We start from the raw sequence: 26878 nt of genomic DNA on the forward strand, positions 1-26878 counted from the left end.
TGTCGAGTACTTCTAGTTTGTTTACCACAATTCTGTCATGTCGGCAGATGCAGTATCTCCACCTGGATGATACATCCTTGCAAAATGATCACTTAGTACAGTGTTTTCCAAACTTTTCATGTTGGCACACTTTTTACATAAACATAATTTCACGGCACAGTAATTCAGTCTGATGGGTCACATGGTCCGTATTAATGCAGACCGTTCAACAGTTGATTCTTGCGTAGTTTCCTCTATAGTCTATACATTTTGTTTATCACAAGTGTCACCTTCAGCTTTTCTTTTATTAATTAGAAACATATCCATTTTACGGGTAATTCAACACCAATTTGATGAATAAAACTGTGCAAATTTATTGTAAAGCTTTAACAGTAACTAAACATAAAATACAAGCACCAGCTCTTCGTTTATTCACGTTGCAGTTAGAATAAATATCAATAATAGCATTTGTATGAATAAGTGGTGCGTTTTATTTTTATTGGTTGAGAGATAATAATATGATAATAAGAATTGAGCGACTTCTACGTTATAAAACCACAGGGATGAATTTGGCTGCATTTATTCTCCATTATTTATCGAAATATATTGATATGAAATATTCTTAAAGGTTAAAAATAATTAAAAGATAGTTTGTATATATAATTTTGATGGCGCTAACTAAAAGTCGTACAGGTACTTTGTGAAATGGAGTCTGCTGTGAAAATTTTCAGCGATTATTTTGTTTAACACTTTATGTTCGTGCAACACACCTTCACGCTGCAACCGACACACTAACATGTCGCAACACACAGTTTGGGAAGCTCTGACTTAGTAAGTCAAGTATTTCTTTTACTTCTGCGACTTCATTAGCAGTGATTAAAGTTATCCTTTTATAATCATTCTTTCTCTTACTATATAGCAAAAAAAAATAAAAATTATAGTTTCCTTTGGCCTGCTTAGTCTAATTTTCTCATATCTGATAATTTTCTCATTTCATGATAGTGACATTTCTTGCTTGTGGACATGGTCACTTTTCTTTATATTCCTTCCGCAATGTTTTTTGCAGCATCTTACTTTAAGATGCTAACTCGCACATGGAGTATACAGGTTGATACTGCTCCTATGACCATTTTACATGCACTGTTGAAAAATTTCCTTTTAACTTATGCATGGTACCTTCTCTAAGATTCTAGCTTTGTACTTCTACATATAGTTTAACTGAAAACTCCATGTGTATCAACCTTCCATGATGAGGCTGCATGGTCACCTCGCCAATTGGAAGCATTGTGACTACTTTGGTTATGGATACATCTGATCCAGCATTCTCAAACCCATCCTTTGAGTTCTCTCTCATATTCCTCTTCAGATAGTTATCCCTTAAATAACCTTCATCTTGTCATATGTTCCTTTCTCTCTCTCTCTATCTCTCTCCATTCCATTCCATAGTTGAAGTGTTTGTAATAATTGTTCAGCCTGCACTCATTGTGCTAATCTTCTGAGGTATGGCATCCACATCTTTCTGTGCAGCCTCTGGTCTTCAGCAGCAGTTAACAGTATATTTTGTTTCGTTGGTAGAACAAAATCGGCATTATCCCACCTCCCTTTATGTTCTCCCTGAAAATACAATATCCCTTACTTTCTGTCCTTATATTATCTTCCATCAACCAAGTCTCACTGCCAGTGATTTTTGTCTAAGTCGAACTGACAAATGGCAAAAGCTCTTCCTCTTTATTTCTGATTATTTTGGAATTTGGATACATGCATTTAAAGATATCTTTGGACCTACAATCTCTTTGGTGTATTGTAATTGCCAACCCATTTGCATTAATAAAAAGAAAAAACCTGCACATGGCAATGCATGATCATTTTTGTGCTCTCATTCATTTGTCCCAGGTGTCACGTGCATCCCCCCCCCCCAAAACCTACTTTACCTGATTTTGCACTTTCACCCTCACTGAACAATGAACCTCTAATTCCAGACCTGTTGAAATGCTGTCCATTAAACACACAGAAGGCTTCTTTTATCCACTGAATTCACTCTGGACATCTATAAACTGCACAATCTTTTGATTTGTAGTCATGGCCCTTCTCAGTTCATTCCAATGATACCATGGCAGCAGATGCATAAATCTGTATTTTTTTATTCTTCCAGCCACTCTTTCACATCTGCTCTCATTGCATATTTCTTGCCTTTTTAAGTCATTCGTGCCTGTCAAAACAGTCAACTTTACTTCCTCTCTCTACGTGCTGGCAGCTTCACTGACAGTCTTGAATTTTGAACCTGGGTTTTAGAGAGCCATCTTTTTACATAACTGTTACATTTACTATCATTTTAGAAACACTTATGTTTTGGCATAAATTGCTGCTTAAACTGGAAATTTATACTTGATTAAATTTAGTATATTTTAAGTTGACAGTTAACATTGATTAATTAGCATGTCATTTGTGTTACTGTATATAGCCTCAAATTAATTTGAACTGATGCACTTTTGAGGTGGTCCCTAAAGCAGACTTGAATGTATGTTTAGATTATCACGAGGAAAGGTACTTTACAAAATTGATCTGATTTATAGCATATACTAAAGAAACTTTTTCTTTATGCAGGTCTATCCTATGTTGAACACCATGCCATCCCAAGAGAGTAACAGACTGAAACACTTCAAAAACAAAGGAAGAGATCAGGAGGTATGATTTATTATTTTATATATAAATAGTTGATAAACATTTCTTATATCTGAAATGTGCAGAAATTATTTGTGTAATTCGTGAGTGAACTGCAAACATCTACACGTCTAAAAGCAGGGTAACCAGTCTATAGGTTGCAAAATACTTTCTGCTTTTATTCTTTGCTTTATTTCTTTTTGGGAAAGCTGTTTCGCCATCTTTCTATTGCTTATAGAAAAATATGGGAATAATTGTTATTGAGAGTTTTGATCACAGAGGGTTAAAAAAAAATCTTGTAAACTCTATTTATATGGTGATTGGTGTTTTGACATGGTGATGGTGGTCTAGATAAGTGTGTATCACAGTTGCTTCTAATTATATTACTTGATTTCTTTATCATTGAAAATCATGTATGTTCTTACCATATTGCATTTCATAGTGTTTAGAAATTGCAGAACTTGGGAGAGTAGTTGATTCCCAGATAATGCGCATTGAATTTTGTAAAAATTGATAAAATGTTTGGATTATCATTTGCTGGGTGAGGTTCAGTGGTTTGCCATTTTGAACATAAATGGGCATTTGCTAGAGTGGAAAGCAGTTTGCTTGTGGATACCCTTGAAATGACAATGATTGAATATCGATGACAGAATATTGGCCATCCACAAAGGGTCATCAGTTCTTGACATCTTAAGAGATATACAGGTACTATAATATTAAAGTTCTGTTTTTAAAAAAAAACATTACTATATTCCTATCAACAATTCTGTTCCAGATTAATCTGAGTTGTCAAGTGTGGAAATTTGTTCATATCTTATAATTTGGTCTTTTAAGAGACCTAACTGTTTCATTCCACTTATATCTTTCTTTTTTTTTTGTGGGTTTTCTTTCCAGAGCAAAGATTATTTCTGTTATCATTCAAGAATGTCTAATCATTGTCAAATGTCTTATCTAATGTCATGCTGCTGCTGATACCATCTGTTTATCTTATGGAGAGTAATAATTTTTCAGATCTATAAACTGAATTTTGTTTGAATATTACTAGTTTAGTGTTCGGAATAATTCTTGCTTATTCTGGTGTTTCCATATATAATTTCTCACCTTCACTGAAAATTGGGACTAAACTGATGTTTCATTTGTTCTGTAGGTTCTTTAATCGAGAATGCAGTTGATGTTTTTCATGGTGTTTTTATTTCCAGTTTTTCAGATCAAATTTGGTATCCCAGTTATTCATTTAGTGAAGGCATCCTGCATATGTACTGGATTTATTAGGAATAAAACATGTGCATAAAGTAAAGAGCCAAACTGAATATTTCTGCCTTTGATATCATGTTTAATGCCATGTTCTTTCATCATGTGATCTATATAGATAATGAACATGTATACATCCTTAATATTCAAGTCGACTACTGGAACAAACTCCATTTGTGTAATTGAAGATAGTATCATTTATATAAGTATCAACAGAAAATAATATAGCTGACTCAGGAATTGGAAGTACCTTGTCAACATAATTGGTGTTTTTGAGATGAACTAACAGTTGAAGTTCTGTTAAAAATAACTGTGCAGTATTATATTTGGACAGTAATGATCAGAAAAAGGAAGGAGTAACTATAATTTCACTAAATATGAAGATAAACTTAAATGGAAGTAAATTTCAAAATGAGAGATTGGACACTAAAGGTTCTAAGAAGTAGGCGAATTTTTTGATTCGTTAGGAAGGCAGCTGATTGGCCCTTTTTTTTATCTAAACAGGAAATATCAGATGTGGAGAAATTTTTTGTGAAAAGAGCAAAACTAATAACAGTAAGTAACTGCTGGATCTCTGTTCATGACATGCATCAGTCATTAGTAATACTATTTTCCGACATAGAGCTGCACACAAATTCACATGGAGAAAAGACACAAGAAATAAGTTTTGACTGTTATTGTTGATGACATATCTCGTGTTTGTGTCGAAGTAAAAAAAAAAAAATCTGATCCTGTTTGATCCAAACTCAGCTTGCTCTCAATCTGGAATTTCAATTCCAGATTTGAGAGCATTGGAATTCTCTTAATCATGTAACCAGGCTGTTAAACTACTAAAGTTTATTATGCCTCAGTATAAGAGTGTTTTTGGTCTATCTACTCCACTCCAGCTACTTTCCACATTTCCACATTTGATTTCATTTTGTCCTTGAAGTATTAATACATATGTTTGATTGCATTCCTGTATTATTTTCCACCACTGTAGTGTTATTGTTTCTCATTTAATAAAATTTCATTATCTCTAGATATCCATCATTCCTTCTAGGTTTATATTGCTTCTGTCATCTTTTGTTTTTCAGTACTCTCTCATCCATTTCTAAGCTTTCCTTTATTTATTTATTTATTTTTTTTTTTCATAGCCTCCGAAACATTTTACCACCTTGTTAGTAGATTTTTCCATTTGTTTAATTTTACAGTTCGGTTTTCTTGCATTTTCTCTGTATTCTACCAGCATGCTAGCTGGCTAACTTCAGTGGAACAACCTCTGAGAAAGGTTTAGATTTTTTGAGTCTGCCATAGTCTATTTGACTCTTGATTTCTGATGCTTTTTTGTGTGCACTGTCTTCTGGATTTAAGCTTTTGTTTCCTGATAATTTACATTCTGATTATGTTCAACATAAGTGAAATCTTTGTCCTGGATTTCAGTATATCATGACTATTTCTCGAATTTAGTAGAAAAATTACTTTTATACTAATCAGCAAAGAAAAGGACTAGGCCTAGCACATCAGCTGAATTATATAGTTTTGGGGAAAAAATAAGCCTCCCTCCCACACACACATAAACTGTAAGATTGTGGATATTAAACATCCAAATAGGTTTATTATAGCATATTCTAACAAACTTAGAAATATCATTATGATGGGAACTGCCTTATTAATAGGAAATACTATAAAGGGTCATCCTCAGATGAGAGAGCTAAGATTCTGCTCAAGTCTAAACTGAACTTTCTTATGCAGATCTTCTCCGGAATGAAAATATTCTGATTCTGAATCGGTTGTCTTCCATCAAAGATGCACAAGTTCTAATTTAAAAGCAGTTCATTATGAATCAGCTAACATGTTCTCTCACTTTCACTCCTTAGTGAATTGTATCTGACTCCTTGATAAACTGTTTTTGTGAAATATAGATTATAATGGTAATGGACTAACTGAAAATGGTGAGCATTTCTTATAAATGCTACAGGTTACCCTGCTATTAAAGGCCATCTTCCAGCCATAAGGGAATGGGAATTTTGTAAATACCATAGTTGCCGGCGTATAACATGCACTTTTTTCCTTTGAAAATAGGTCTGAAAAACAGGGTGCGTCTTATATGCCGATACTTGGTTTTTTATTATTTTCATTTCTGGAAATTTTCTCTGTTCCGAGTTATGCGATTTCTTTATTGCTTCCTTGCGGTCTGTGTGAGAGCATTTCAGTTACGTAGAGCAGTGGTTCTCAAACTTCGGACATCTTGTTCATATGATTGGTGCAGTAACAAAGCAAAAGATCGTGCTACATAACGTAGCATGGTCTACTAAATGACAAAGACAAGCCGACGTTTGAGTTGAAATGCTAATTCTCTTCAATTGAATTCCTTATATAAAATCTGAAACACATTGACTATATATTTCTTAGTTTTAACACGTTCACTCAAACAAAACCATATTCTGCTGGTGCAACATATGGTTTTGCTTGAGTCTACTATACAGCATTTTATGTGGGAGGGGACATGTGAGCCATTAGATAATGCCATTTTTATCCCAGTTGTCTCTAATTGCACTGTTTGTTGAGAAACATATTACACAGCCTGCAGATGTCTTTGTACCTTATTCAGTGATACAATAGGAACGTTTTACGATCTCGAACTTCACAGATACATTAAATTTTATTCCATGCGTTAATGATGCATAGCCGAAAATTGCCACGGACCCCCTGAAGACCTTTCATGTACCCCCGGGGTATGCGTACCACACTTTGAGAAACACTGGCGTAGAGTTCAGTGGATGCGCATGTGCTGTCATCGACGATCACAGCTGTGTCCTGTTCTTTTAAACTTTCCAATTGTTGTCGCAGTTGTGAACGGTGATAAATTTCTGCCGTTAAATTTTCTCTAAATTTTTTGGCAAATTGTGGGCTGAAAAACGCCGGCATTGTTACAATATTGCATACAAGCTGATTGCGTATGCTAAAGAACATGGAAACAGGGCTGCAGAGAGGCATTTCGGACAAATGCCAGTGTATAATAATTGTGGACTGAAGCAGAAGTTTCTCTACTGTATTTTAGCATGCACTTAAGTAAAAAGAATATTAACCCTGCGGAGGGTGCATCTGATCTGATAGATACAAACAAATTGTTTAATATAAATGTTCTTACACATATCCAGTGTATAGCTTGGAGGTCATGAATAGCTGCGATATATTAAGAGTGATATTCAACACTGTTTATGCGGTCGGTTTTGGTTTTACACGTGTGTGATATTTCATAGTAAATTGTGTCTGAGAGATACTGCGACCTCTGATGTCAGTATAGTATTAGTTTAGTTTTTTTTTTTTTTTTTTAATTATTAGTTACTGTTGAAAATGGCTGGAAAAATATATCGATTCGATAATCCATCAGATGTTGAAGAAATTCAGCGATTTTGTTACTTGAGTCCGATGATGAGAATAATGGTCAAATGTGAAAATGATATTTGATAGTAAATTGTATCTGAGAGATACTGCGAACTCCGATGTCAGTATAGTATTGATTTAGTTGTTTTTTTTTCTTTGTTCAATAATTTCTAGATTGTGACTGAAAATAAACCATCGTGTATTATGTTTGCAAAGTTTTATTGCATTTTAGCACATACTAGTAATGAATGTATCTCTCAGATACATGCAACCTACGCTGCAATTTTTTCGACCGCAACCTCTGCAGGGTTAATGGACATCCTGCTCTCTAGGAGAAAGAATTGTCTCTTTCTTGATTCCAGTATTGGAAAGGGAGAAATATTAATCCTATGAAACTGTAGAAAAAATATCCAAATCATTCTTTCATATTAAAGAAAGAAATCATTTGAAATATAGTGTGAAAGTAGTTCTCCCATATCTATCAAGTTGAAAAAAACTTTGTCTTCCAGTTTAACTAGGTATCTTCAATAGCTTTCGGTCTCATGAACTGTTTTAAGAATCTGTTAAATGATTTTGAAACTGTTGATATGGTTCTAATTGTTTCCTCAGTAAAGTTGCAAGACTATGGTAATTATTTACTGAAGTGGTTTGGATGATGACACAGTTGCAACAGTGTGTCGATTCTTTTTTATTTTATTTTATTATATATGCTTTTGTAACATAAGCTATACTTAACCCTGTCATGCATGAATTTCCGCATGAGAGGGTTAAGTATACACAGTACAAATTAAAAAAAGCAATTTACGACTGTGGAAGTCACATTCTTAGCCACTAGGTAACACCACTATGCAGAGGAAACCCACTAGAGTGAACTGCATGCATCAGAGGTTACAAAACATGTCTCATGGAGCTGTGAAGTAAACCACTAGTAGCTGTCCACCACAGTGGACTTGTGCATGAGAGGGTTAATTTGTCTGGTCAATTTAAATGTTTTTTGGTTTTATGATATTGGAGTCTCAGATCCTGAACTAAGAATGGGGTCCTGCTGTTATTCCAGTAACTACAGAAACCAAGTTCTTGGGGCTCATTTTTGACAGAAAACTCACATTTCTCGCACACGTTCGTCAACTAAGAGAAAAGTGCAAAAGAACTTTGAACCTCCTTCGCACTCTATCCTCTACTGGGTGGGGTACTGATCAAGCTTCATTGCTCCATCTTTATCGTGCACATATACGTTCAAAGCTGGATTATGGGTCCCAAGTCTATGGTTCGGCAAGACAGAGTAACCTACGATGGTTGGATTCCATCCATCATCAGGGTATACGGATAGCTACTGGTGCCTTTCGCACCTCACTCACTCCAAGTCTCTATGTAGAAGCAAATGAACCAGCTCTATCACTTTGACGGAAACAGTTGTCTCTTAATTACGGCCTAAAAATAAAATCTCTCCCAGATCACCCTACATGGAATAGTATCTTCTCTCTGCATTGGGAAGCTCAATATCACACACATCAAACTGCTATACATCCTTTTGGTATGCGTATTAAAGAAACTGTGCAAGCTGTTAGTATAAATGTTGACAACATTAGCTATACTAAACAGCATTCCTCCATGGCAGGTTTGCACACCATCCTGCAACCTCTCACTTTGTCAGCTACAGAAATCTTATACCTCATCCGTTTACCTGCAATTATTTAATGCACACAGAGCAGCACACGCTGATTTCTTACCCATCTATACTGATGGTTCAAGAACTAACACCTCTGTTGGCTGTGCTGCTGTGTTTCTTGACATTATCTCAAATCAGATCCCACCAGACTGCAGTAATTATACAGCAGAGTTACATGCCATTCAGCTTGCACTTGTGCATATAAAAGAAAACTGCTACCAAAAGTGTATAATTTATACAGACTCATTGAGCTCTTTACATGCTATCTCCTCTCCTATGTATAATCCTCATCCAGTACTTTATGAAGTGCTACACCTGCTTCACAAAATGAAAATCCTTAATTTCGATGTTCAGTTCTGCTGGATTCCCAGCCACATCGGAATCGAAGGAAATGAGGCGGCAGATGCAGCTGCTAAATCAGCCCATACCTTCTCCACATATTATTTGACAGTTCCATATACAGACAACTTATAAGATCAAAGCTAATTGCTCAGTAGGAGTTAACATGGCAAGAAACATCAACAAACAAGTTATATAACATTAAACCTGAAATTAAACATTGGCATTCTAGTCAATGCACAAAGAGAAGGAAGGAGGTTGTCCTTGCTAGGCTCCGCATAGGTCAATGAAAAAAAAATGCAACACACATCTCGCTATTTATCATATTCTGGTAGATTGTCAAAAATTTATGCGAGAGAGAAATGAAATTTTCACTTATCTAACCAAGCCATATACACTCAGGCAAATTGCATGATGTTTTTAATTTTTTAGAAAGAATTAATTTGTACAAACACATTTGACCATAAATTTGTTTATATGTAAATACTTTTTTTTTTTTTTTTGCTTAACTTAACTTTTATACCTATGTATTATTCATTAGGTTAAATCTGACTAATTATGTATTACCATGGGCCTTGATCTTGTATATTTGTATCACCCTGCTGTAATTTTGTTAATATCTAAATACCATAATGCTAAACTTAAATTTTATGCATCAAAGCTGTATAATAATTCCTTTCTGACTCTTTAAGTATTAGTATAATAATGTTTGGTGTAATTTTACTAGATGTAGACGCTGCTTTCCTTGACTTGTTTTGTATATACATATGTTAACCTATAGGTATCTATTTATATACTGATGAAACCTCTGCAGTAATTTTGTTTATATGTAGATACTGCATCATTTAACATACATTTTGTGTATGCATCTTATTTACTACTTTATTTTTTTTTTTTATTATTTTTTTTCTAATAATCATGTAGTGCTGTAGGACATCTTACCCATTTGTGTACTTTCTAGTAATTCCGTTTATATGTATCCTAAATTCTGTTTCTACTGCATTGCTAAATTTAATTTTCATCCATGCATATTGTATAATAATCCCTTTTTGCCTATTTTTGTGCTGCTATAAAGGCATCTGTTATAAATTTACATATATGTAGATACAGCATTCCTTGGCTTAGTGTTTCATATATTATGTATTAACTTATATTGTTAACTATTTTTGCACTACTGTAATAACCTCTGACATCGTGTGTTGCTGTGCCCTCTGCAACAGTTCTGTTTACCTAGAGATGCTCCTTTATGATCAAACATATTGTTAACAATTTTCTGTAAATGATAATGTTTGTAACCTTTTAGTATGGCACAGTATGACCTTTTGTAGTTTTTGTGCCAAATAAACTATAATCCAACCAACCAATCATCTAATGACCATCCTTGGAATGAATTGGATTGTCATGGTGAGGTCAAGGGACATCTGATCCACAACACTTTAGGACCTTATTACATGTCTCCGTGAAGAATGGTCCAAAATTTCCCATTGATTGCAAGGTGGATTGTACACTTATGGAAAGTATTCCCTGTTGGATTGCTGCAGTTATTGCAGCAAAAGGAGGTCCTATAACTTAAGGTGGGCACCATGACTGTTTGTTCCTCACACTATATTGTCTATTGATTTCTTTCTAAGCAGTGTGGTAATGATATTGGGGAAGATTTGAATGGGGATATTTAGTTGTTTGCAGATGATGCAAAGTTTGGAAGAAATATGAGGAATAGAGCAGATTCTTGTCACCTTACAAGAAGACTTGAACAGACTGAGTGAATGTGCATGGGAGTGGAGATGCCACTTCACTGTTGCAAAGCATAAAGGTTTTAAAATCTGGAAAAATATTCTTTGTATTTTTTTACAGTGGAGATATATTGTTGAAGGTGGAGGAAATGAGAGATCTAGGAGTGAATCATGGATAGGATTCTAAAATTTAGAGGATGCTATTGCCAAAACTGTGAGAATAATGCAACGATGTGAAGGATACAAACTTCTAGAAGTAATTAGATTCTGGTTCCACTTTATAAAGCCTGTGATTAGAGGTGGTGGACTGCTGTGCACAGATTTTGTCAACTGGTTTCCAAAAGAATAAGGAGGTATTGGAAAAGATCCACAGGTGATTGACCAAGGTAGTTAATACTCTCTGGAATGTTGAATTATGAAGAAATAGTTGAAGTTTTCGCAGTCTAGAGCAGTGGTGGTGGGCAACCTTTTTATGTCCGCGTGCCAAAAGTTTACAAATAGAGTTGCTGACGTGCCTGGCATGTCAGCAACTAATTAATTAACATTAATTAATACAAAATTAATTGCAGAATTTTATTGAGACAAGTTTAAAAATTAACATAGAATTTCATAAAAATGAACTCATAATTTGACATACACATTGTCATATACAAATCAATATCAATTTATTAATGAGATTTTTGCTGTTGTACATTAGGTACCAAATGCTTTTTCTTAAACTATCTTTTATAAAATTCATTTCGAAAAATAATGACTCGCAAGCATATGTAGAGGAGAAAATTGATAATATAGCCATCACTAGTTTTTTTAAACAACAAAAGGTTTCAGGAATGGCATTCCAAGTTCTCAATATTTCTCTTCTGCATTCTTCTTAATTGCGCCCAATAATCGATCATTTTTCATTATTTCCAAGTCATTTCTCAAATCAACAAACTTTTGTTTCCATATAGAACTAGATTGAAAATCGATTAGTTTCATTTCTATATCTTCCACATTCAGCCACTCGAAAATCTCCAAATTGTGTTGATGTTGTGTTCGGGTGCAAAATAAATTTTGATGTATCTGCAAATTGCCTGAACTGCGTAAATCTTGAAGAAAATTAGTTGATTATCGACTGAATAACTGTAGAAAACTCTTTTGTCAATTTAACTTGATCTGTTTTTTCATGGGATTCTAGATCTACAAAGAATTTTTTTGTACAGGTATCTCTTGCTTAATGCGCCGAAATTAATTGCGGCAATCCCTTGATATATGCGGCAAGAGTTGTGATTAACGCTCCTTTAACCCTGCAGAGTTCGCAGCTGATTTGACAGATACATGCAAAATGTTAAATTTAAACTTCTTTCACAATTCAGTATATAGCTTGGAGGTCATGAGTGGCTATGCATTAATATGATATTTTGCTGTTTTACTTGCTTTCAGTTTGGTTTAACACGTTATGTAAAGGTTTGTGATATTTGACAGTGAATTGTATCTAAGAGATACTGTGACCTCCGATGTCAGTATAGTATGGTTTAGGTTTTTTTTTTTTTTTTTTATTCTTTGTTCAATAATTTCTAGATTGTAACTGAAAATAAATAAACCATCATGTATTACTGAAATAGAGAGCCAAAGGCTTCTTTATCATACATCTCCTCTAGGAGATGTGCTTTACATTATGGAAAATACTAAGGAAAGTGATCTGGAGCTTACTCCACGTTTACTACGAGTTGCCCATAAGATTGCTTATGCTTGCGTCCGCCGAAACTTTTAGTTTCTATATATTCGGCACGAAACTCTTGTAGTTTCTATATTTGGCAATGAAATAATGTTGGATTCAATATCCACTTAATTTGTACCATCATATATTATATTTGCAATGTTTTTTCTTTATGTCTTATTGCTTGTTTGCTGAGGTCTGGAGAGTCATTTTGCTCGTTATCGTAGAATTTATGCCGTCAAGAAAAAAATTAAAACTGTTCAAATGACTTTTGATAACTTCTTTTGATAAAAAAAAAATTGCAGTAAATAATGTAGGTACAAGTATTTATTAAATATTTACTTTGCATTCATTTTTTATCTTTCCTAAAATAGTACCATATAAAAGGAATTATTAATACAGTAATCGATCATGGACGAATAGTAATTTTTACCATTGATTATTAGATTTAATATGCACGATAACATCGAGGGATTAATTAACTGCGTTAATCAAGGGATACCTGTATTTGGAAAATATCGGAAGGTATTGGAAATAATGTCACAATTAAAAATTGGTAATTTAGCTTTGAATGCTTTGATTAAATCAAACATGACAATAATTGTCTTGTTAACACCTTGCAGTTTAACATTTAATTCATTTAAATGTAAACACAAATCAGTAAAAAACATTAATTTCGAAAGCCATTCGACATTCATTAATTGATTGTATTTTTCAATGATTTTCTCATTATGTAAAAAAAGTCCGACTTCATCTAAACACTCAACAAATCTTTGAAGAACTTTCCCACGACTTAACCATCGGACATTGTTGTACATAAGTAAGCCATTGTACACTGAGTTTACCTCACTTAATAATTCTATAAATTTTCGTTTATTTAAAGCGCATGCCGATATAAAATTGACCAATTTTGTTACAATGCTCATAATATCTTCCAGTGGCTTGAAACTAGCCTTTGCATGTAAAACGCTGATGTATAATACATTGAAAACCCAGAACTGAATGTCCAATACGTTTGTAAATAAATTGACGAACCCATTTTCCTCTCCAGTCATACTGCGAGCACCATCAGTAGTTACTGATACAATTTTGGAGGGATCTGTATCTCTTTCACAAGTGCATTTACAACTGCATTGCAAATATCTGTTCCTTTGTTGTTTTTGCTAATGATGTTAAACTTATCAATTCTTCTTTGATGTTATTCCCAACACAATAACGAATAAAAATTGCGAAACGAGCTGATTCAGTTATGTCAGTACTCTCATCAAGACAAAGAGAAATTAAACCAGATTTTATCTGCTTTTTTGCTGATGAGTTATATTTTTAGCCATTTCTATGATTCTCTCTTTCACCGTGTTTCTAGCCAAAGGCATATCTTTTATTCTTTGAATAATTTTTTCCTTGTTTTCAAAATCTTCAAAGAGAACTGGTGCGCAGTTTAACCATGCTTCTTTTATATATTCCCCATCACTAAAAGGTTTCCCTGTGTTTGGCAATTACATTTGAGGCAAAAATACTAGCAGCAGTTATATTTGAATGACTGCCGATAAATTTCATTAGGGTTGTTGACTGAATATTCCTATTTTTAATTGTCCGAGCAATAAATTCTTTCTGTTTGTTCTTGTTTTTCTCAAGGAGCGATTTATGGTTTGTCTCATAATGCCGTTTTACTGAAGACGTTCTGCACACAACTGTCCCGGAACATAAAGCGCATGTTGCTTTATTGTCTTTATTAATCATGCCATACTCTTCAGTCCACTAGCTTTGGAACTCTCTGCTGCTTGACTGTGATAATTTTCTTTTTTTATTTTCGCCAGCCATGTTCAGTAGATCTGTAACAAAATAATTCACAACTTAAATCAAATGCATTTTTTATAGTTTCAAAAAAAGCAACATTTTATTATATGTCTAAATTAAATTATCCTTATAATTTCTAGTTAAATTGCAAAGACAAAACAGTGCACATACGCAATAATAATGCACTTGCTGCTGCTTATTTCTGCCTACTGGTGGATGCGTGATGCGAAATGCATAATGAGTACGTGTGATTAGAAAAGGGAAAAATCAGGGAATCCTAAGGATCAGTCGTTCTCGATTGTTTTTTTATAAGACTATATTTTTATTTATTCTTATTGTATTAGAGGACTCAGTCCCAACAAACCTACTTGTAAATACCGTTCCCATTTTTTTAAAGTTCATGCATTAAACTAACATAAGTATCAATATTATATAAATTAAGTGGATATTAAATCCAACATTATTTCAAAGCCGACTACAGTAACTATAGAATTTTCGTGGGAAATTTGACCAGCGAACATACAGGAATACACTCGTTGCCATACTACCAGTTGCTCCAGCAGCTAGGGCAACTCGTAGTATTGCGGCGAGTGTATTCCCATAAGATCTCTGGTTAAATTTTGCACGAAACATCTATAGTTTCTATAGTCGGCTTTGAAATAATGTTGGATTTAATATTCACTTAATTTGTATAATTTTGTATCGCGATGTAAAGCCTTTTGGCTATTTATTTTAGTAAATAACTATTAATTAATTATGGCATAATCATAAAGAGTATTAATACACTTAATGCATACAGTGTAGCATGTTGACATATATAAAAGTACGCATTTAAATTTGTTGTATTATTAAATTGATTTTAATGATGTTGGTTTGGGGGAAGAAAAAAAACGGTAGTGAGAAAAAACATTTATGCATTGTAACTCACCATAGAAGTCAGCGGAGCAGGGGAAGCAGCAGAAGGATGTCGACTTGTTGGCGAACGCTTACCGTCGAATATAACTTGCCCTCACGTATAACTGGCACCCCTGATTTCACTTTATGAAAAAAGGTTTTGCATATATACCTCCCACACAAAAAACAACATGCCCTCCCCAACAGCTATTATATACTGCAGATGCAAGAAAAAAAAAAGTTTTATTGTCCCTGAATAAGGTACAGAGGCTTTTGCACTCTGTGTAATATATTTCTCAACAAATATTGCAATTAGAGACAGCTGGAATAAAAACAGAGCTACCTAATGAATCACATGTACCTCTCTCATAGAAACTACGCTGTATAGGCAAGCAAAACCATATATTGCACCGTTAAACACTGTATCCAACTAAAACTATTGTCCAATTTTTCAATTACATGAAATAAGAGTTTGTTTGATTGCATTTGAAATTCTCGATGTCATTATGACAGATCACAAAGGCTAACTTCAAATAAAATTCTACCACGAATTGAAAGATGCCATATAATGCTTGTGTGAGTTTCTCTTCTAGCTCAAATGCAAACAAGCAGCAATAAAAATCAACCAAGGGTTGAAACTTTGTGTGAGTTGAGCCCACCTGTAAAGAGAAGTTCTGTCAGAACGATAAACGACACCCTATCGTGAATGTCTTAAAACCAAGAAATATATAGTGAATATGACAGTTGCAGATGTTATGGAATTCGGTTGAAGAGAATTGGCATTTCAACTCAAAAATTTTCAGTTCCATTTGCTTTGGGTCACGTGATCTTTTGTTACTACCGCACCAATCAAATTCATGTCTTCATAGCTGCTCTCTCCTATAAAACAAAATTTAACTTGTACATATTGTAACAATTTAAAAAAAGTGGAATAATTTATAAGCGTATGAAAGGATATCATATGTAAATCACTGTGCCAGCATAATTCTCTGGTGTGCCACCTCTGGCACATGTGCCTTTGCCATAGGTTCGCCACCACTTATCTAGGGGATAGGAGGAGGTGTGATATGATAGGCAAAGAAAAAAAAAGTTAGGAAGGAGTTGTTATAGGATTAGCTTTGAAGATGTTTTTCATAAAATGGTGGAAGATGTAAATGAACATCATCCCTAGAATCTAAGAGTGGTGTGCACAAAGGAGTGAAAGCTTTTTTTTTTGCATGGAAAGTGGTGAATGATTGGAATGCACTTGTCAATTTTGAAATATCATATATTTCAAAATTGGGAGATCTTGTTGGTCTCGCATCTAAGCATCTAACTGAATAATTCTGTCGCTTTTCATATCTTCCTGAATAAAGAGCAGCAAATCATTTTCAAATCCATATGTATCCATTAACAGTTTCCTTGCTTGGATTTGTATTGTCACAATGAAATGGATTATACAAGAACTATGATTTCAAATTGACATTTCAAGTAGTTTAAGTTTGAAATAAATTTCTCATCTAGTTTGTGTAGCTGCTGCTCAAAATCTAGCCAGGTTAATAAAATAGCTCAAATTGCCTTGAGTTTGAATCCGAAGAATATTCAATTTTGATTTATGCTTGAATATGCTATTCCTGTCAATGGTATTTTTCTTTTCTTTTTAGCTTTAATTCATTCACGTGAGTCAAAAAATGGCACTGCCATGAAGGATTCAAAGTCAGAAAATTTTTCACTTTCTCAACAAGAAAATCTGAAATCGAAGCAAAGAGGTAAAACATTCCACTACTTTCTCAGCCATCTCACATTTCACCATTCACGAAGTTGGCAAGGTTATCAAAATTGCAGTCACCACATTCTTTCAAACTGTTGATGGATGAGAACTTCCATTTCAGATGTAATTCGGGATTTTCACATCAATTTCTGGACATTTGAACACGCATGAAACCATTGTGCCCTCTTTTCATGTATTAGAATGCATGAAAAGAGGGCACAATGGTTTCATGCTACATTCAAATGTTGTGCTTAAAAATGAAACAAATTCTGATATATATTGTCATTGCAGTACACTATCCATTATAACAGATGCTAATTTTTCAGGTGCAATTGACAATTTTTTCACTTTCAAAAAATTGCCAAATGTAGGATCCACACATTTTCTCATAGTCTACGCAGTTCAAGTATTTCTTCACATTAAGATTGGGAAAACACAGACCACAAACTGAATGATAAAAAGTAGCTGTGTACAGCAAGATCGGTTGACTGTCTAGTGCTGGAGGGGCCTTTTAATTGTTCAAGTAACTGATCTGTTTTACAGTACTACAGACAATCATACTGTTGCTTGCAAACTTAGGACTTTTTGTAGGATATCATTCTTCATCCTTCAGTTGTAATTCTCCAGTGAAGTTTCCATTACTGTGATTAAAGTTTTTACTATCTTGGCATCAGAAACAGTTTTTTTTTTTTTTTTTAGCCAAAAATCCAGGCTGCTCTTGTGATTTGAGATGGGCAATTTCACTGATGTGACTGTCTTTCAACTGGAAATTTGTTGATTTCACTGTGTGTTTTGTGAAAGTGTTTCTTCAGTTTGCTTTATTCTTTTTTTCATATAGCTGATACACTAGCTTTTGTGACACAAATTTCAAAGAATTTTTATTTTACATTGTGCTGTTCCGTTCTTTTGTCTTTTTCAAATTGATGAATTTACATACTTTGTTCACATCATCTACTACTGGTTATCCTTTTGTTTTTTGATGATCCACTTATCACTTGGTAAAATACCAGTGAAATATTTTTATAATTTTATATGCAGTATTTCTTCTTAAAAATGTCACTTTCCAGAAATAAGAGATTTGTAAAAGGATAAATACTTACTGAAGCATTTGCTATGCTTTTGTGGATAGTTGTGCAGTCTTATTATTTAACTAGTTGAAGGTGGGATTAAAAGTTATTGCATTTGTTATGACCAGTTCATCACTTGTGGCAATTGACAAGGTTGCCCACCTCCCAGTGATAGTCATTTTTTGATGACTCGCTCAATCTACTATCTGTTTCAGCTTTTTTCTCTGGCACTTCAGTTGACACTGCTTCACCAAACTGGCTTCCCCTATTCCTCAGCTTTCCATTGGCCCTGTTAAAACAAACAGTGGCTGTCTTACATCCTTTGCAGCTGAAGCTGCAGATACACAGTCTATTTCTCCTTTTTTCTTCCATCTGCTCTGTTCACTTCTTTCTTCATAAAGTGCTTCCCCAGTAACTATTTCCAGCTTTGTAAGACGATAGATTTCGATAGATTTTTTTTTTTTTCCTTTCTTAGAACCTTGTGAGCAACCCTACAACTGCCATTGGTGTACTATAGGTTCTTTTGCCTCTAATGGGACTGGAAAAAAATTGCCCTAGACATCTAGAATATCTTCATTTCAGATGTTGAGTGGAGAAAACACATATCTAGAGATAATTATTAACTGAATTTATTTAGCTAATAAATTTGGCCAATATTTTACTGTGGTTATTGAAGACTGAGTATGAAAGGAGATCCTACAGCCCTAACTGTCACCTTTTGATGGGTACAATGAAATCTTACTACCATTCCTCAAGATAATGGTTTCTCAGATTTTTGATACAGTGGATTGGTGAATTCATCAAAGCTGTCATGGATTCTAGAAAGAGTTCTCAGATTTATATTGCTTATATATAAAAGGGAGATTCCCGCCATTGGATCTGGTGATTCATATCCACTGCTACACCAAAATGGGTGTAATATAGAAGATAAGGAGCTGCAGTTATATGTTAAAAATCCGCAATGTGCCGATCCCTGGTCCTTCTAGGCTAGGGATTTGTGCTCTGCGGTTTTTTTAACATGTAACTGCAGCTCCTTACCTTAGCCTACAAGTACAACAAAGGCATGCCACAAACAGTCCTCAGTTTAGTTTGCCTGCACATTGCAAGAAGAGCATGCATACTGCAATGTGTCAGATTAATTGTTGTGACAGTGATAAATATAAAATAATTAAAACCAGAACAAAATAATATCCATCTGTATATGGTGTGTATGTGAGAGAGAGAGAGATAAGTACGTGAATTCGTATTATGAATCACTTTATTTTTTTTAAGAAATAAGTGCTGTCGTATTATTAAACAAGTAAATAAGAGGACATTTAAAAAAAAACTGTTCTTGCAATTTTACACAACTGATAGATGTGTTGAAAAAGCAAGACTAAATCGTCAGTGCATATAAATGTGTTGAAAAAGCAAGACTAAAAACAATCATCAATGCATGGAGTAGCTTACCATACATGTATATAAATTTGAAAATATTTGCATTTAGATTTCTCTGTTTTTAGTTTGATTTCCATAAGCAAATATTTTCGAACATGAACTACATTTTTATAAAAATCTCAGCATGTTTAAAGATGAAAATTGTGAAATACTCGTCTGATGTTCATATTTGCTCAAGGTCAGCATCAAAAGTCACGTTAATTCATACCTAATTGGACATGTTACGTTTTCTCAGTATAAATAACTAATACATATAATTTTCTGTCATGTTGTACCATCATTTTGTATTTTGGTTTAAGCCAACAAGAATACAATTTAGTCGGCTAAATTTCAAATTGCTAGCCCATCCTCATTCGTTCAGTATCCAGGTAGATACCTAACAGGGTCCACCACGAGAAGGCGAGGATTGGACCTTAGATCAGAAGCCCTGGTCGGTTCTCCACATTCCTTTAAAGGCTATGTGGAGGTCTCCTCTCAGTTATACAGCTTTGACTCTTAAGCACTCCCCATTTAGTAATGATGTAAATTTTTCATGTAATGCTATCATATCCTGTACACCCCTTGAGGGTACATGGCAGGAATTTGATGATGATGATATATAATTCCCCCCCTCCCCTAATAAAACACCTTCCTACTCTATTCAATTTGTTAACCCCTCCCCTCAGCTTGAGTTGAAGTGCACCTCTTTGGATTCTTTTTATTAGATCAAAAATAGCTGATCAAAAATAGGTTGCTGATCCGTGCTCTAGACAGACAGCTGTTTGTCCAGTGTACAAAGGTTTGCAGGAGCAAAGCATCCTATGTCTTGTTGAGCAGATATGGGTAGCTGATATTTAGTATGGCTTTGAAGGTCTATATGTCATGCCTTTTAAGAACACTTGAAATTTTTTCTGAGGTACCTTGGATGTAGGAAATGGCAATGAATTTTTTTGAATTTTGGGAAAGGGAAGAGTTCAGTTTTGATTTTGTGAAGGGGAAAGTCATTGGCTAAAAGTGTCCTGGTTGTGATTGAGTTCTGTGGAAAGACTAGTGTGGCCAGAGCAAATGGTTCCAGCTCGATTTGTTAAAGTTTTGATAATACCATATCGTCGGAGGGATGGTGATGTGATAGATCGATGTACCTTCCAGTGTAAAAAGATTTCTTGTGAATAAGGATAAGACTGTTGGGCAGTCAGGTGGCCAGAGTGTTAAGGAAGGGCAGACTGTTTCTCTTTCAAGGAAAACAGTTTATTAGCTAAATAAATTCAGTTAATTATATACTAGACATGGTGTTTTCTCCACTAAACAGTCAGTAAATGCCATGGCATCCAATTATAATAGCATGCTACTACTTCTTGGATGTGTGTAGTGCCACTCTTTACATGTTGGTTTACTACCCAGAGTGCTTTCAAGCTTTAAGTCAGTGGCAGAAGTCATTTCTGTATAATAAAATATCAGAATCATCTATCACTATACTATTACAATAGTCATTAGTTTTTTTATTTTTTTTTTCTCACCCAGAAAGTAAATAATATTGAACAAATTTTTGTTTTCATCCTTTACCCGACAGAGCTAGACCAAAGGTGTGGCTCAAACTGATGAGGCATAAATAGTGATCCTTGCCATAATTATTATGTGAGACCTCCAGGGAGTCCAAAGACTCATCAAGGGAGGACACCTACTCTACAGCTCTGGTTCCATCCAGTTCTCCAACTACAATCATGGTCTGCACCAATGCCATCTACTGCCTACCACCATTAGTATTTTCAGAGACAATCACAAACATCCATAGCTGTGGTGAGATTCGAACCTGCAACCTTTTGGCTGGAGAGTGGATATGCTGACCACTCGGCTAACCAGGCCAGCAATAATGCATGGTACTATATGAAAAGGAATATCTGCATGTTTCCTTTGTATTTAAGTAGACTACTTGTGAAGATACATATGCAAACCTTAGCTATATATAATTGGAAATATAATTTTTGATTTAGCCCTCATTGTCTCCATGGATCTAGTCCCAGCTGATGATACCTTTTAAAGGTTGGAACTTATTTGGGTAGTGACTCTTCCTATAATGGCAGTATACTCATCTGAAAGGAAGCATACTGTGTATTATGGGATACTGCAGTGATTGAATATGAAGTCTCTTTCTGTATATAGCACAAACTCTTATTTGATAATACTTGGATAAGGTATGAAAACTAGAATGTAATTTCTTGTCAAGTATTTGTCACGTCAAGTTGCCCATGTTTGGTCATCACTGATATGCTAGTAGGTCTTGTGACCTTTTTGTTTGTGGGTCAAATAAAAAAAAATATATTTGCTAATTTCATGATATTTATCTTTTGTATTCTTATCAAGTCTTCCCATAACTTGCTGTATTTGCATGTTTTCTTGATATTTTTTCAGAACACTGGAGAGAATACAAAGCCTATGCAAGCGCAGGAAATAATGTTTTTCTGCCATTAACACTATTTCTTTCCTTGCATACAATTTCACCAGTTACATGCCCTTCATTGACTAAATCTTGTTAGTTTTTCAGATTTTGTTACTTTGCCTCTGAAAGCTGACTGATTTCTTTTAAAACTATTATACATATTTTTTCAATAAACTGATAATCTCTAGTTTGTAAACATCTGTGTATGATTCTTTGCAGGGTAGCTTGCAATATATCATTATCAGCAATAACAGTTATTCTTTCTCCATATGAATTTTATGCACATCCATTGTGTTAATATCCTGCACAGAATTCAGCAGGTATTATTCTGGATTTCCATAATCAAGAGATGTTCCTTAAACATCAGTGTCATGCTGTAAAATAAGTAGTCGATTGCGCCATTTGTAAAATATGGTTGACTGCAGTATTGTAAAATAGTCTCTACTTGAATTTATACTCTATCTTTCAAAACTTTTGCTTTATCTCTTTGCCCACTAAAATTTCCCTTAAGTTCTATTAATTTCTCATATACGTACGGATTTAATACCTTATTCATCTTAGCAATGATCAGCTTATCTCAGGCCATGCAATTAATCCTCTCTGTTCTTACCTATGTTCACCCTGAAAGACCTTTGGTTTTAGTCTGTCCATTACAACAGGTTAAAAACACCTACACTGTAATTTAGAAAATTTTTTTTGTTTTTTGACTATGCCACTCTAAGTGTAGAGCATGAGAATTTAAGTTTGAACATATGTAAGATCTGAATCTAAATATACTCCATTCCTTAAAGGCTAGTTGTAGCAATTCTTACTTTAATCAGGTTCGATATTTATTTGGAAACAGTGCATTGGCTAATAGAATAGGCAAGAGATTTACATAAACAAAACATGTTTATTTAAAAACCAAGTCAATTGTATAGTACGCCACAGATTCGAGATCCTTCGACACTTCTGCACATGTCAACAGAAGGAGAATCCATTCCTATAATCGGGTAATCAATCCGTATTGTGGGATGAGTTGTTTGTTATTACATGTCGGAAAATTAACTTCTCTTTTATGGTCATTGTAGTTTTTAAAGTGTTAAGTATGTTGCTTGTATAAGAGCTGGAAAATTGTACCTATAAAGCATGTGATTTCGTATGTTGGTGACCAATTAGTACTTCCTTCATTTCTTTCTCCCCTTCAGCATGAATTGACTATTCAAGTCTCCAAGCGAAGCTCTCTAAAGTGTGGGCGTACTATACAAAGCATTAGACAATTACCAAACACCTACTCAGCATATATCATCATCATCAAATTTCTGCCATGTACCCACAAGGGGTGTACAGGATATGATAGTACTACATGAAAAAATTATATCATTACTAACTTCCTATCTACAATTTTCCTCCAAATCAGTCTGTTACTTGTCAAGACTCCAACATTATCAGATCTTATATTTCTATCGTCTAAGGCACTTTGTACCGTATCAATCCACCTATATCTTGGTCTTCCTCTGGGTCGTTTTGCTGCCAACCTGGCAGAGAACACTTGTTTTGCTAATCTTTCCTCGCCCATTCTGTTTAGGTGACCATACCACCTGAGATTAGCTCTGCTAACGCATTCCTGGATGCTGACAATGTCAAGTTCTTTCCTAATATACTCGTTTTTAATATGATATTGCCATTGATGCCATCTGTTCACGCCTATAATCTTTCTCAGGACTCTCATCGATTACAACAGCTATTCAATTTAGTCAGAGAATCTTGCGGACTTGTAGCGGATTTATTTAGAAGTTTGATATCATGTTTAATACCACTTTCCTTCATAATGTGATCCATATAGATAATGAATAACAGAGGGGATAATGTACATCCTTGTCTCACACCAGATTTAACATTAAATCTTCCTGTACTTCCTTCAATTCTAGCTGCTGACTTACAACTCAAATAAAGACTAATTATTGCTTGATATAATGCCCCATTGACACCATATAACTGTAGCGTATTGAATAGCTTCTCTCTTGGCACCTTGTCATATGCCTTTTCCAAATTGACAAAACTTAAATACAGATCTTTGTTATATTCCCATGCTTTCTCGACTATTTGTCCTAAAGTGAAGATCTGATCCTGACAGCCTCTGTTTGGCTTGAATCCAGCTTGTTCTTCACCAAGCTTTTCTTCCACAATTCTTCTCAATCGTTTCTCAAGTATACTTGCATAGATCTTGCCAGGAACACTCAGTAGGGAAATACCTCTGTAATTCTCACATTCAGTTTTATTTCCCTTTTTATATATGGGTACTATGAAAGCTCTACTCCAATCATCAGGAATTCGTCTCTCTGTCCAGTCTTTCTGAACTATGCAGTGCAGCCACTGTAAGACTCTTATACCACCATACTTCAGCATTTCTGGTTGAATATCATCTACTCCTGCTGCCTTTCCACATTTCAAGCCTTTGATGGCTTTTTCTACTTCAAGTATGGATATGTATTCCTGACCGCATGCCTGGTCAGTGTTTTTGTTTTTTACCACTGTGCTGTCATCACTGCTTGTATCATTTAGCAGTTTTTCAAAGTAATTACTCCATACTTCAAGGATATCTCTTTCTCCTGTTTTCATGTCACCTTTATCATCTCTAACTTCTTTTACAGCACCCTTTCCTTCATTCCTAAGCTTCAACAACCTCCAGATATTTTGCCATCTTCTTGATATTTATTTTCTATATTCTTGCCAAAGTCCTCCCATGACTTTTGTTTAGCTAGTTTTACACAGTGTTTAGCATTCTTGCATTTGTCTGTATATTCTCTAAGAGCACAAGCTGACTTATTTGACATGAACTTTTGATATGCTTTCTTCTTTTCCTTCACTGCCTCTTTAACTTCCTGTGTCCACCAGGAAGTTCTGATTTTTTTTTTATCCTTGCAGACAACCTCACCACATGCCTCTCTGGCAGAATCAAACAATGTTTTCTTCAGAGTTTGCCACTGAATCTCCAAGGGTTGATTCCTGTTCTCAAACTCTTTCATTTTTTCTTCAATAATCTTTGTGTATTTTAGTCTACAGTGCACATCTGAGAGCTGCTGAACTTTTATTCGCTTTAAAACTTTCTTACATGTTATTCTTTTCAATATGAAATTCAATTTTATCCTGCTCAAGACTAAATAGTGATCACTTCCAATTTCAAATCCTCTGTACGCTCTAGTATACAATACTTAAATCAACTTGTTTACAACACTTAGCTAATTTGAGCCGCTTCATATGTTATCCTTAGCTAAACATTCTATTTAGGCATACACAAGTTGACACTTAGCTTCTCTCCCTATTTTCTGTAACTTAATGATTAACTATTATATTTACGGCTATTTTGCCTGCTTCTGTTTAGGAGTGCCCCTGTTTAAATGTCATTGGCTTTTACTCACGGCATTGTAAGTTTTCTTAGGGCATTGTAGATGTATATTTACCAATAAATATATGTAGCATAAAGGAAGAGAAATTTACACATACCTTTTTCTGGGTGTTGTGGCTTTTCTTCTTTCTGCGATGTGCAAACTACTGTGTGTGTGTGGGGGGGGGGGATTTAGGCAATGTGGGAGAATAGAAATGGAAATAACCCAGGTTTTTTGAATAATATATATTATATTATTAGGGATCATCCATTCTCTGACTCATTCTATTACTGGTTTATTTAACATATGCTTAATCATGTCTACTTGACTAAACACCTTAACAATAAGAAAATGTTCATAGTTTCCTTGTTGAGGCCTTTTTTCGAAGATATAAGATTCTCTTCTTTTTCCATAGAATCCTTTTATATGTAGCATAAAGGAAGAGAAATTTACACATACCTTTTTCTGGGTGTTGTGGCTTTTCTTCTTTCTGCGATGTGCAAACTACTGTGTGTGTGTGGGGGGGGGGATTTAGGCAATGTGGGAGAATAGAAATGGAAATAACCCAGGTTTTTTGAATAATATATATTATATTATTAGGGATCATCCATTCTCTGACTCATTCTATTACTGGTTTATTTAACATATGCTTAATCATGTCTACTTGACTAAACACCTTAACAATAAGAAAATGTTCATAGTTTCCTTGTTGAGGCCTTTTTTCGAAGATATAAGATTCTCTTCTTTTTCCATAGAATCCTTTTATTAACCTTTATGTAGCACACGTTATTCCTCCTGACTCTGAAGTAAAATATTCTGAATTCATCGAATAGGTACTCTTACCTCAAGCAGTTCAATTTTTGTACCAGCAAAAAGTTTCTTATACTGCTTTATCAAAGTTGCTAAATTCCGTCTCCTTTTCAATAGAAATCGCAGATACTGCTGGCGTCCTTAAAACAGACGAAATTTTCAGTCGGCATTTCCTCGAACATTCTTATAGAGCGTCAATTGCAATATTTTCTTTTATTTACCAATACTTATTTACAGTCTTAACTCCTCCACTTTAAAGCCTCACAGTTCTGTGATTCCTTTTTCAGAATCTTTTATTAATATGTCACATAAAAACTTAATTTCATAAGAACAAAATTTTGCTGGCCTGCGTTCTTAAACTTCCATTAGCTTTCTTTTGTTTTTCCTCCGTTACTTTCATACCGAACGCTCCCTTGTTGTTTTCGTTACCTCGATACTGAACGCTCTCTCTGTCAGCTGTCAATCACCCATCAAACTCCTTGGCGAGCATGCACACTCCATGAAAGTGGCAAGCAAGATGTTAAGTATAATGACTGACGTGTCGTCTTCGTTAGCGTTATGAGAATGTCTTTACAAAACACAGCACTTAATAATTTTAAATCGCAATAAAATTTCTGAAAGTAACACAACTATCCAAAT

At 34.6% G+C, this 26878-nt stretch overlaps 1 protein-coding gene across 1 annotated transcript in view; it reads left to right on the forward strand.

Annotated features, from left to right (window-relative positions):
- LOC150095978 (importin subunit alpha-1-like) overlaps window positions 1-26878 on the forward strand; it is a 134023-nt gene that overhangs the window by 12006 nt on the left and 95139 nt on the right. Inside the window, exon 2 of the mRNA XM_090409380.1 lies at window positions 2584-2664. Coding sequence (XP_090265506.1) covers window positions 2593-2664 — 72 coding nt within the window. The 5' untranslated portion in view covers window positions 2584-2592. The remainder of the gene's footprint in view (window positions 1-2583; window positions 2665-26878) is intronic.

This window comes from Typopeltis vanoorti, chromosome 19, assembly GCF_054136105.1.
Source record: "Typopeltis vanoorti isolate ZY-2024b chromosome 19, IOZ_Tvanoo_1.0, whole genome shotgun sequence".
NCBI lineage: Eukaryota > Metazoa > Arthropoda > Arachnida > Uropygi > Thelyphonidae > Typopeltis > Typopeltis vanoorti.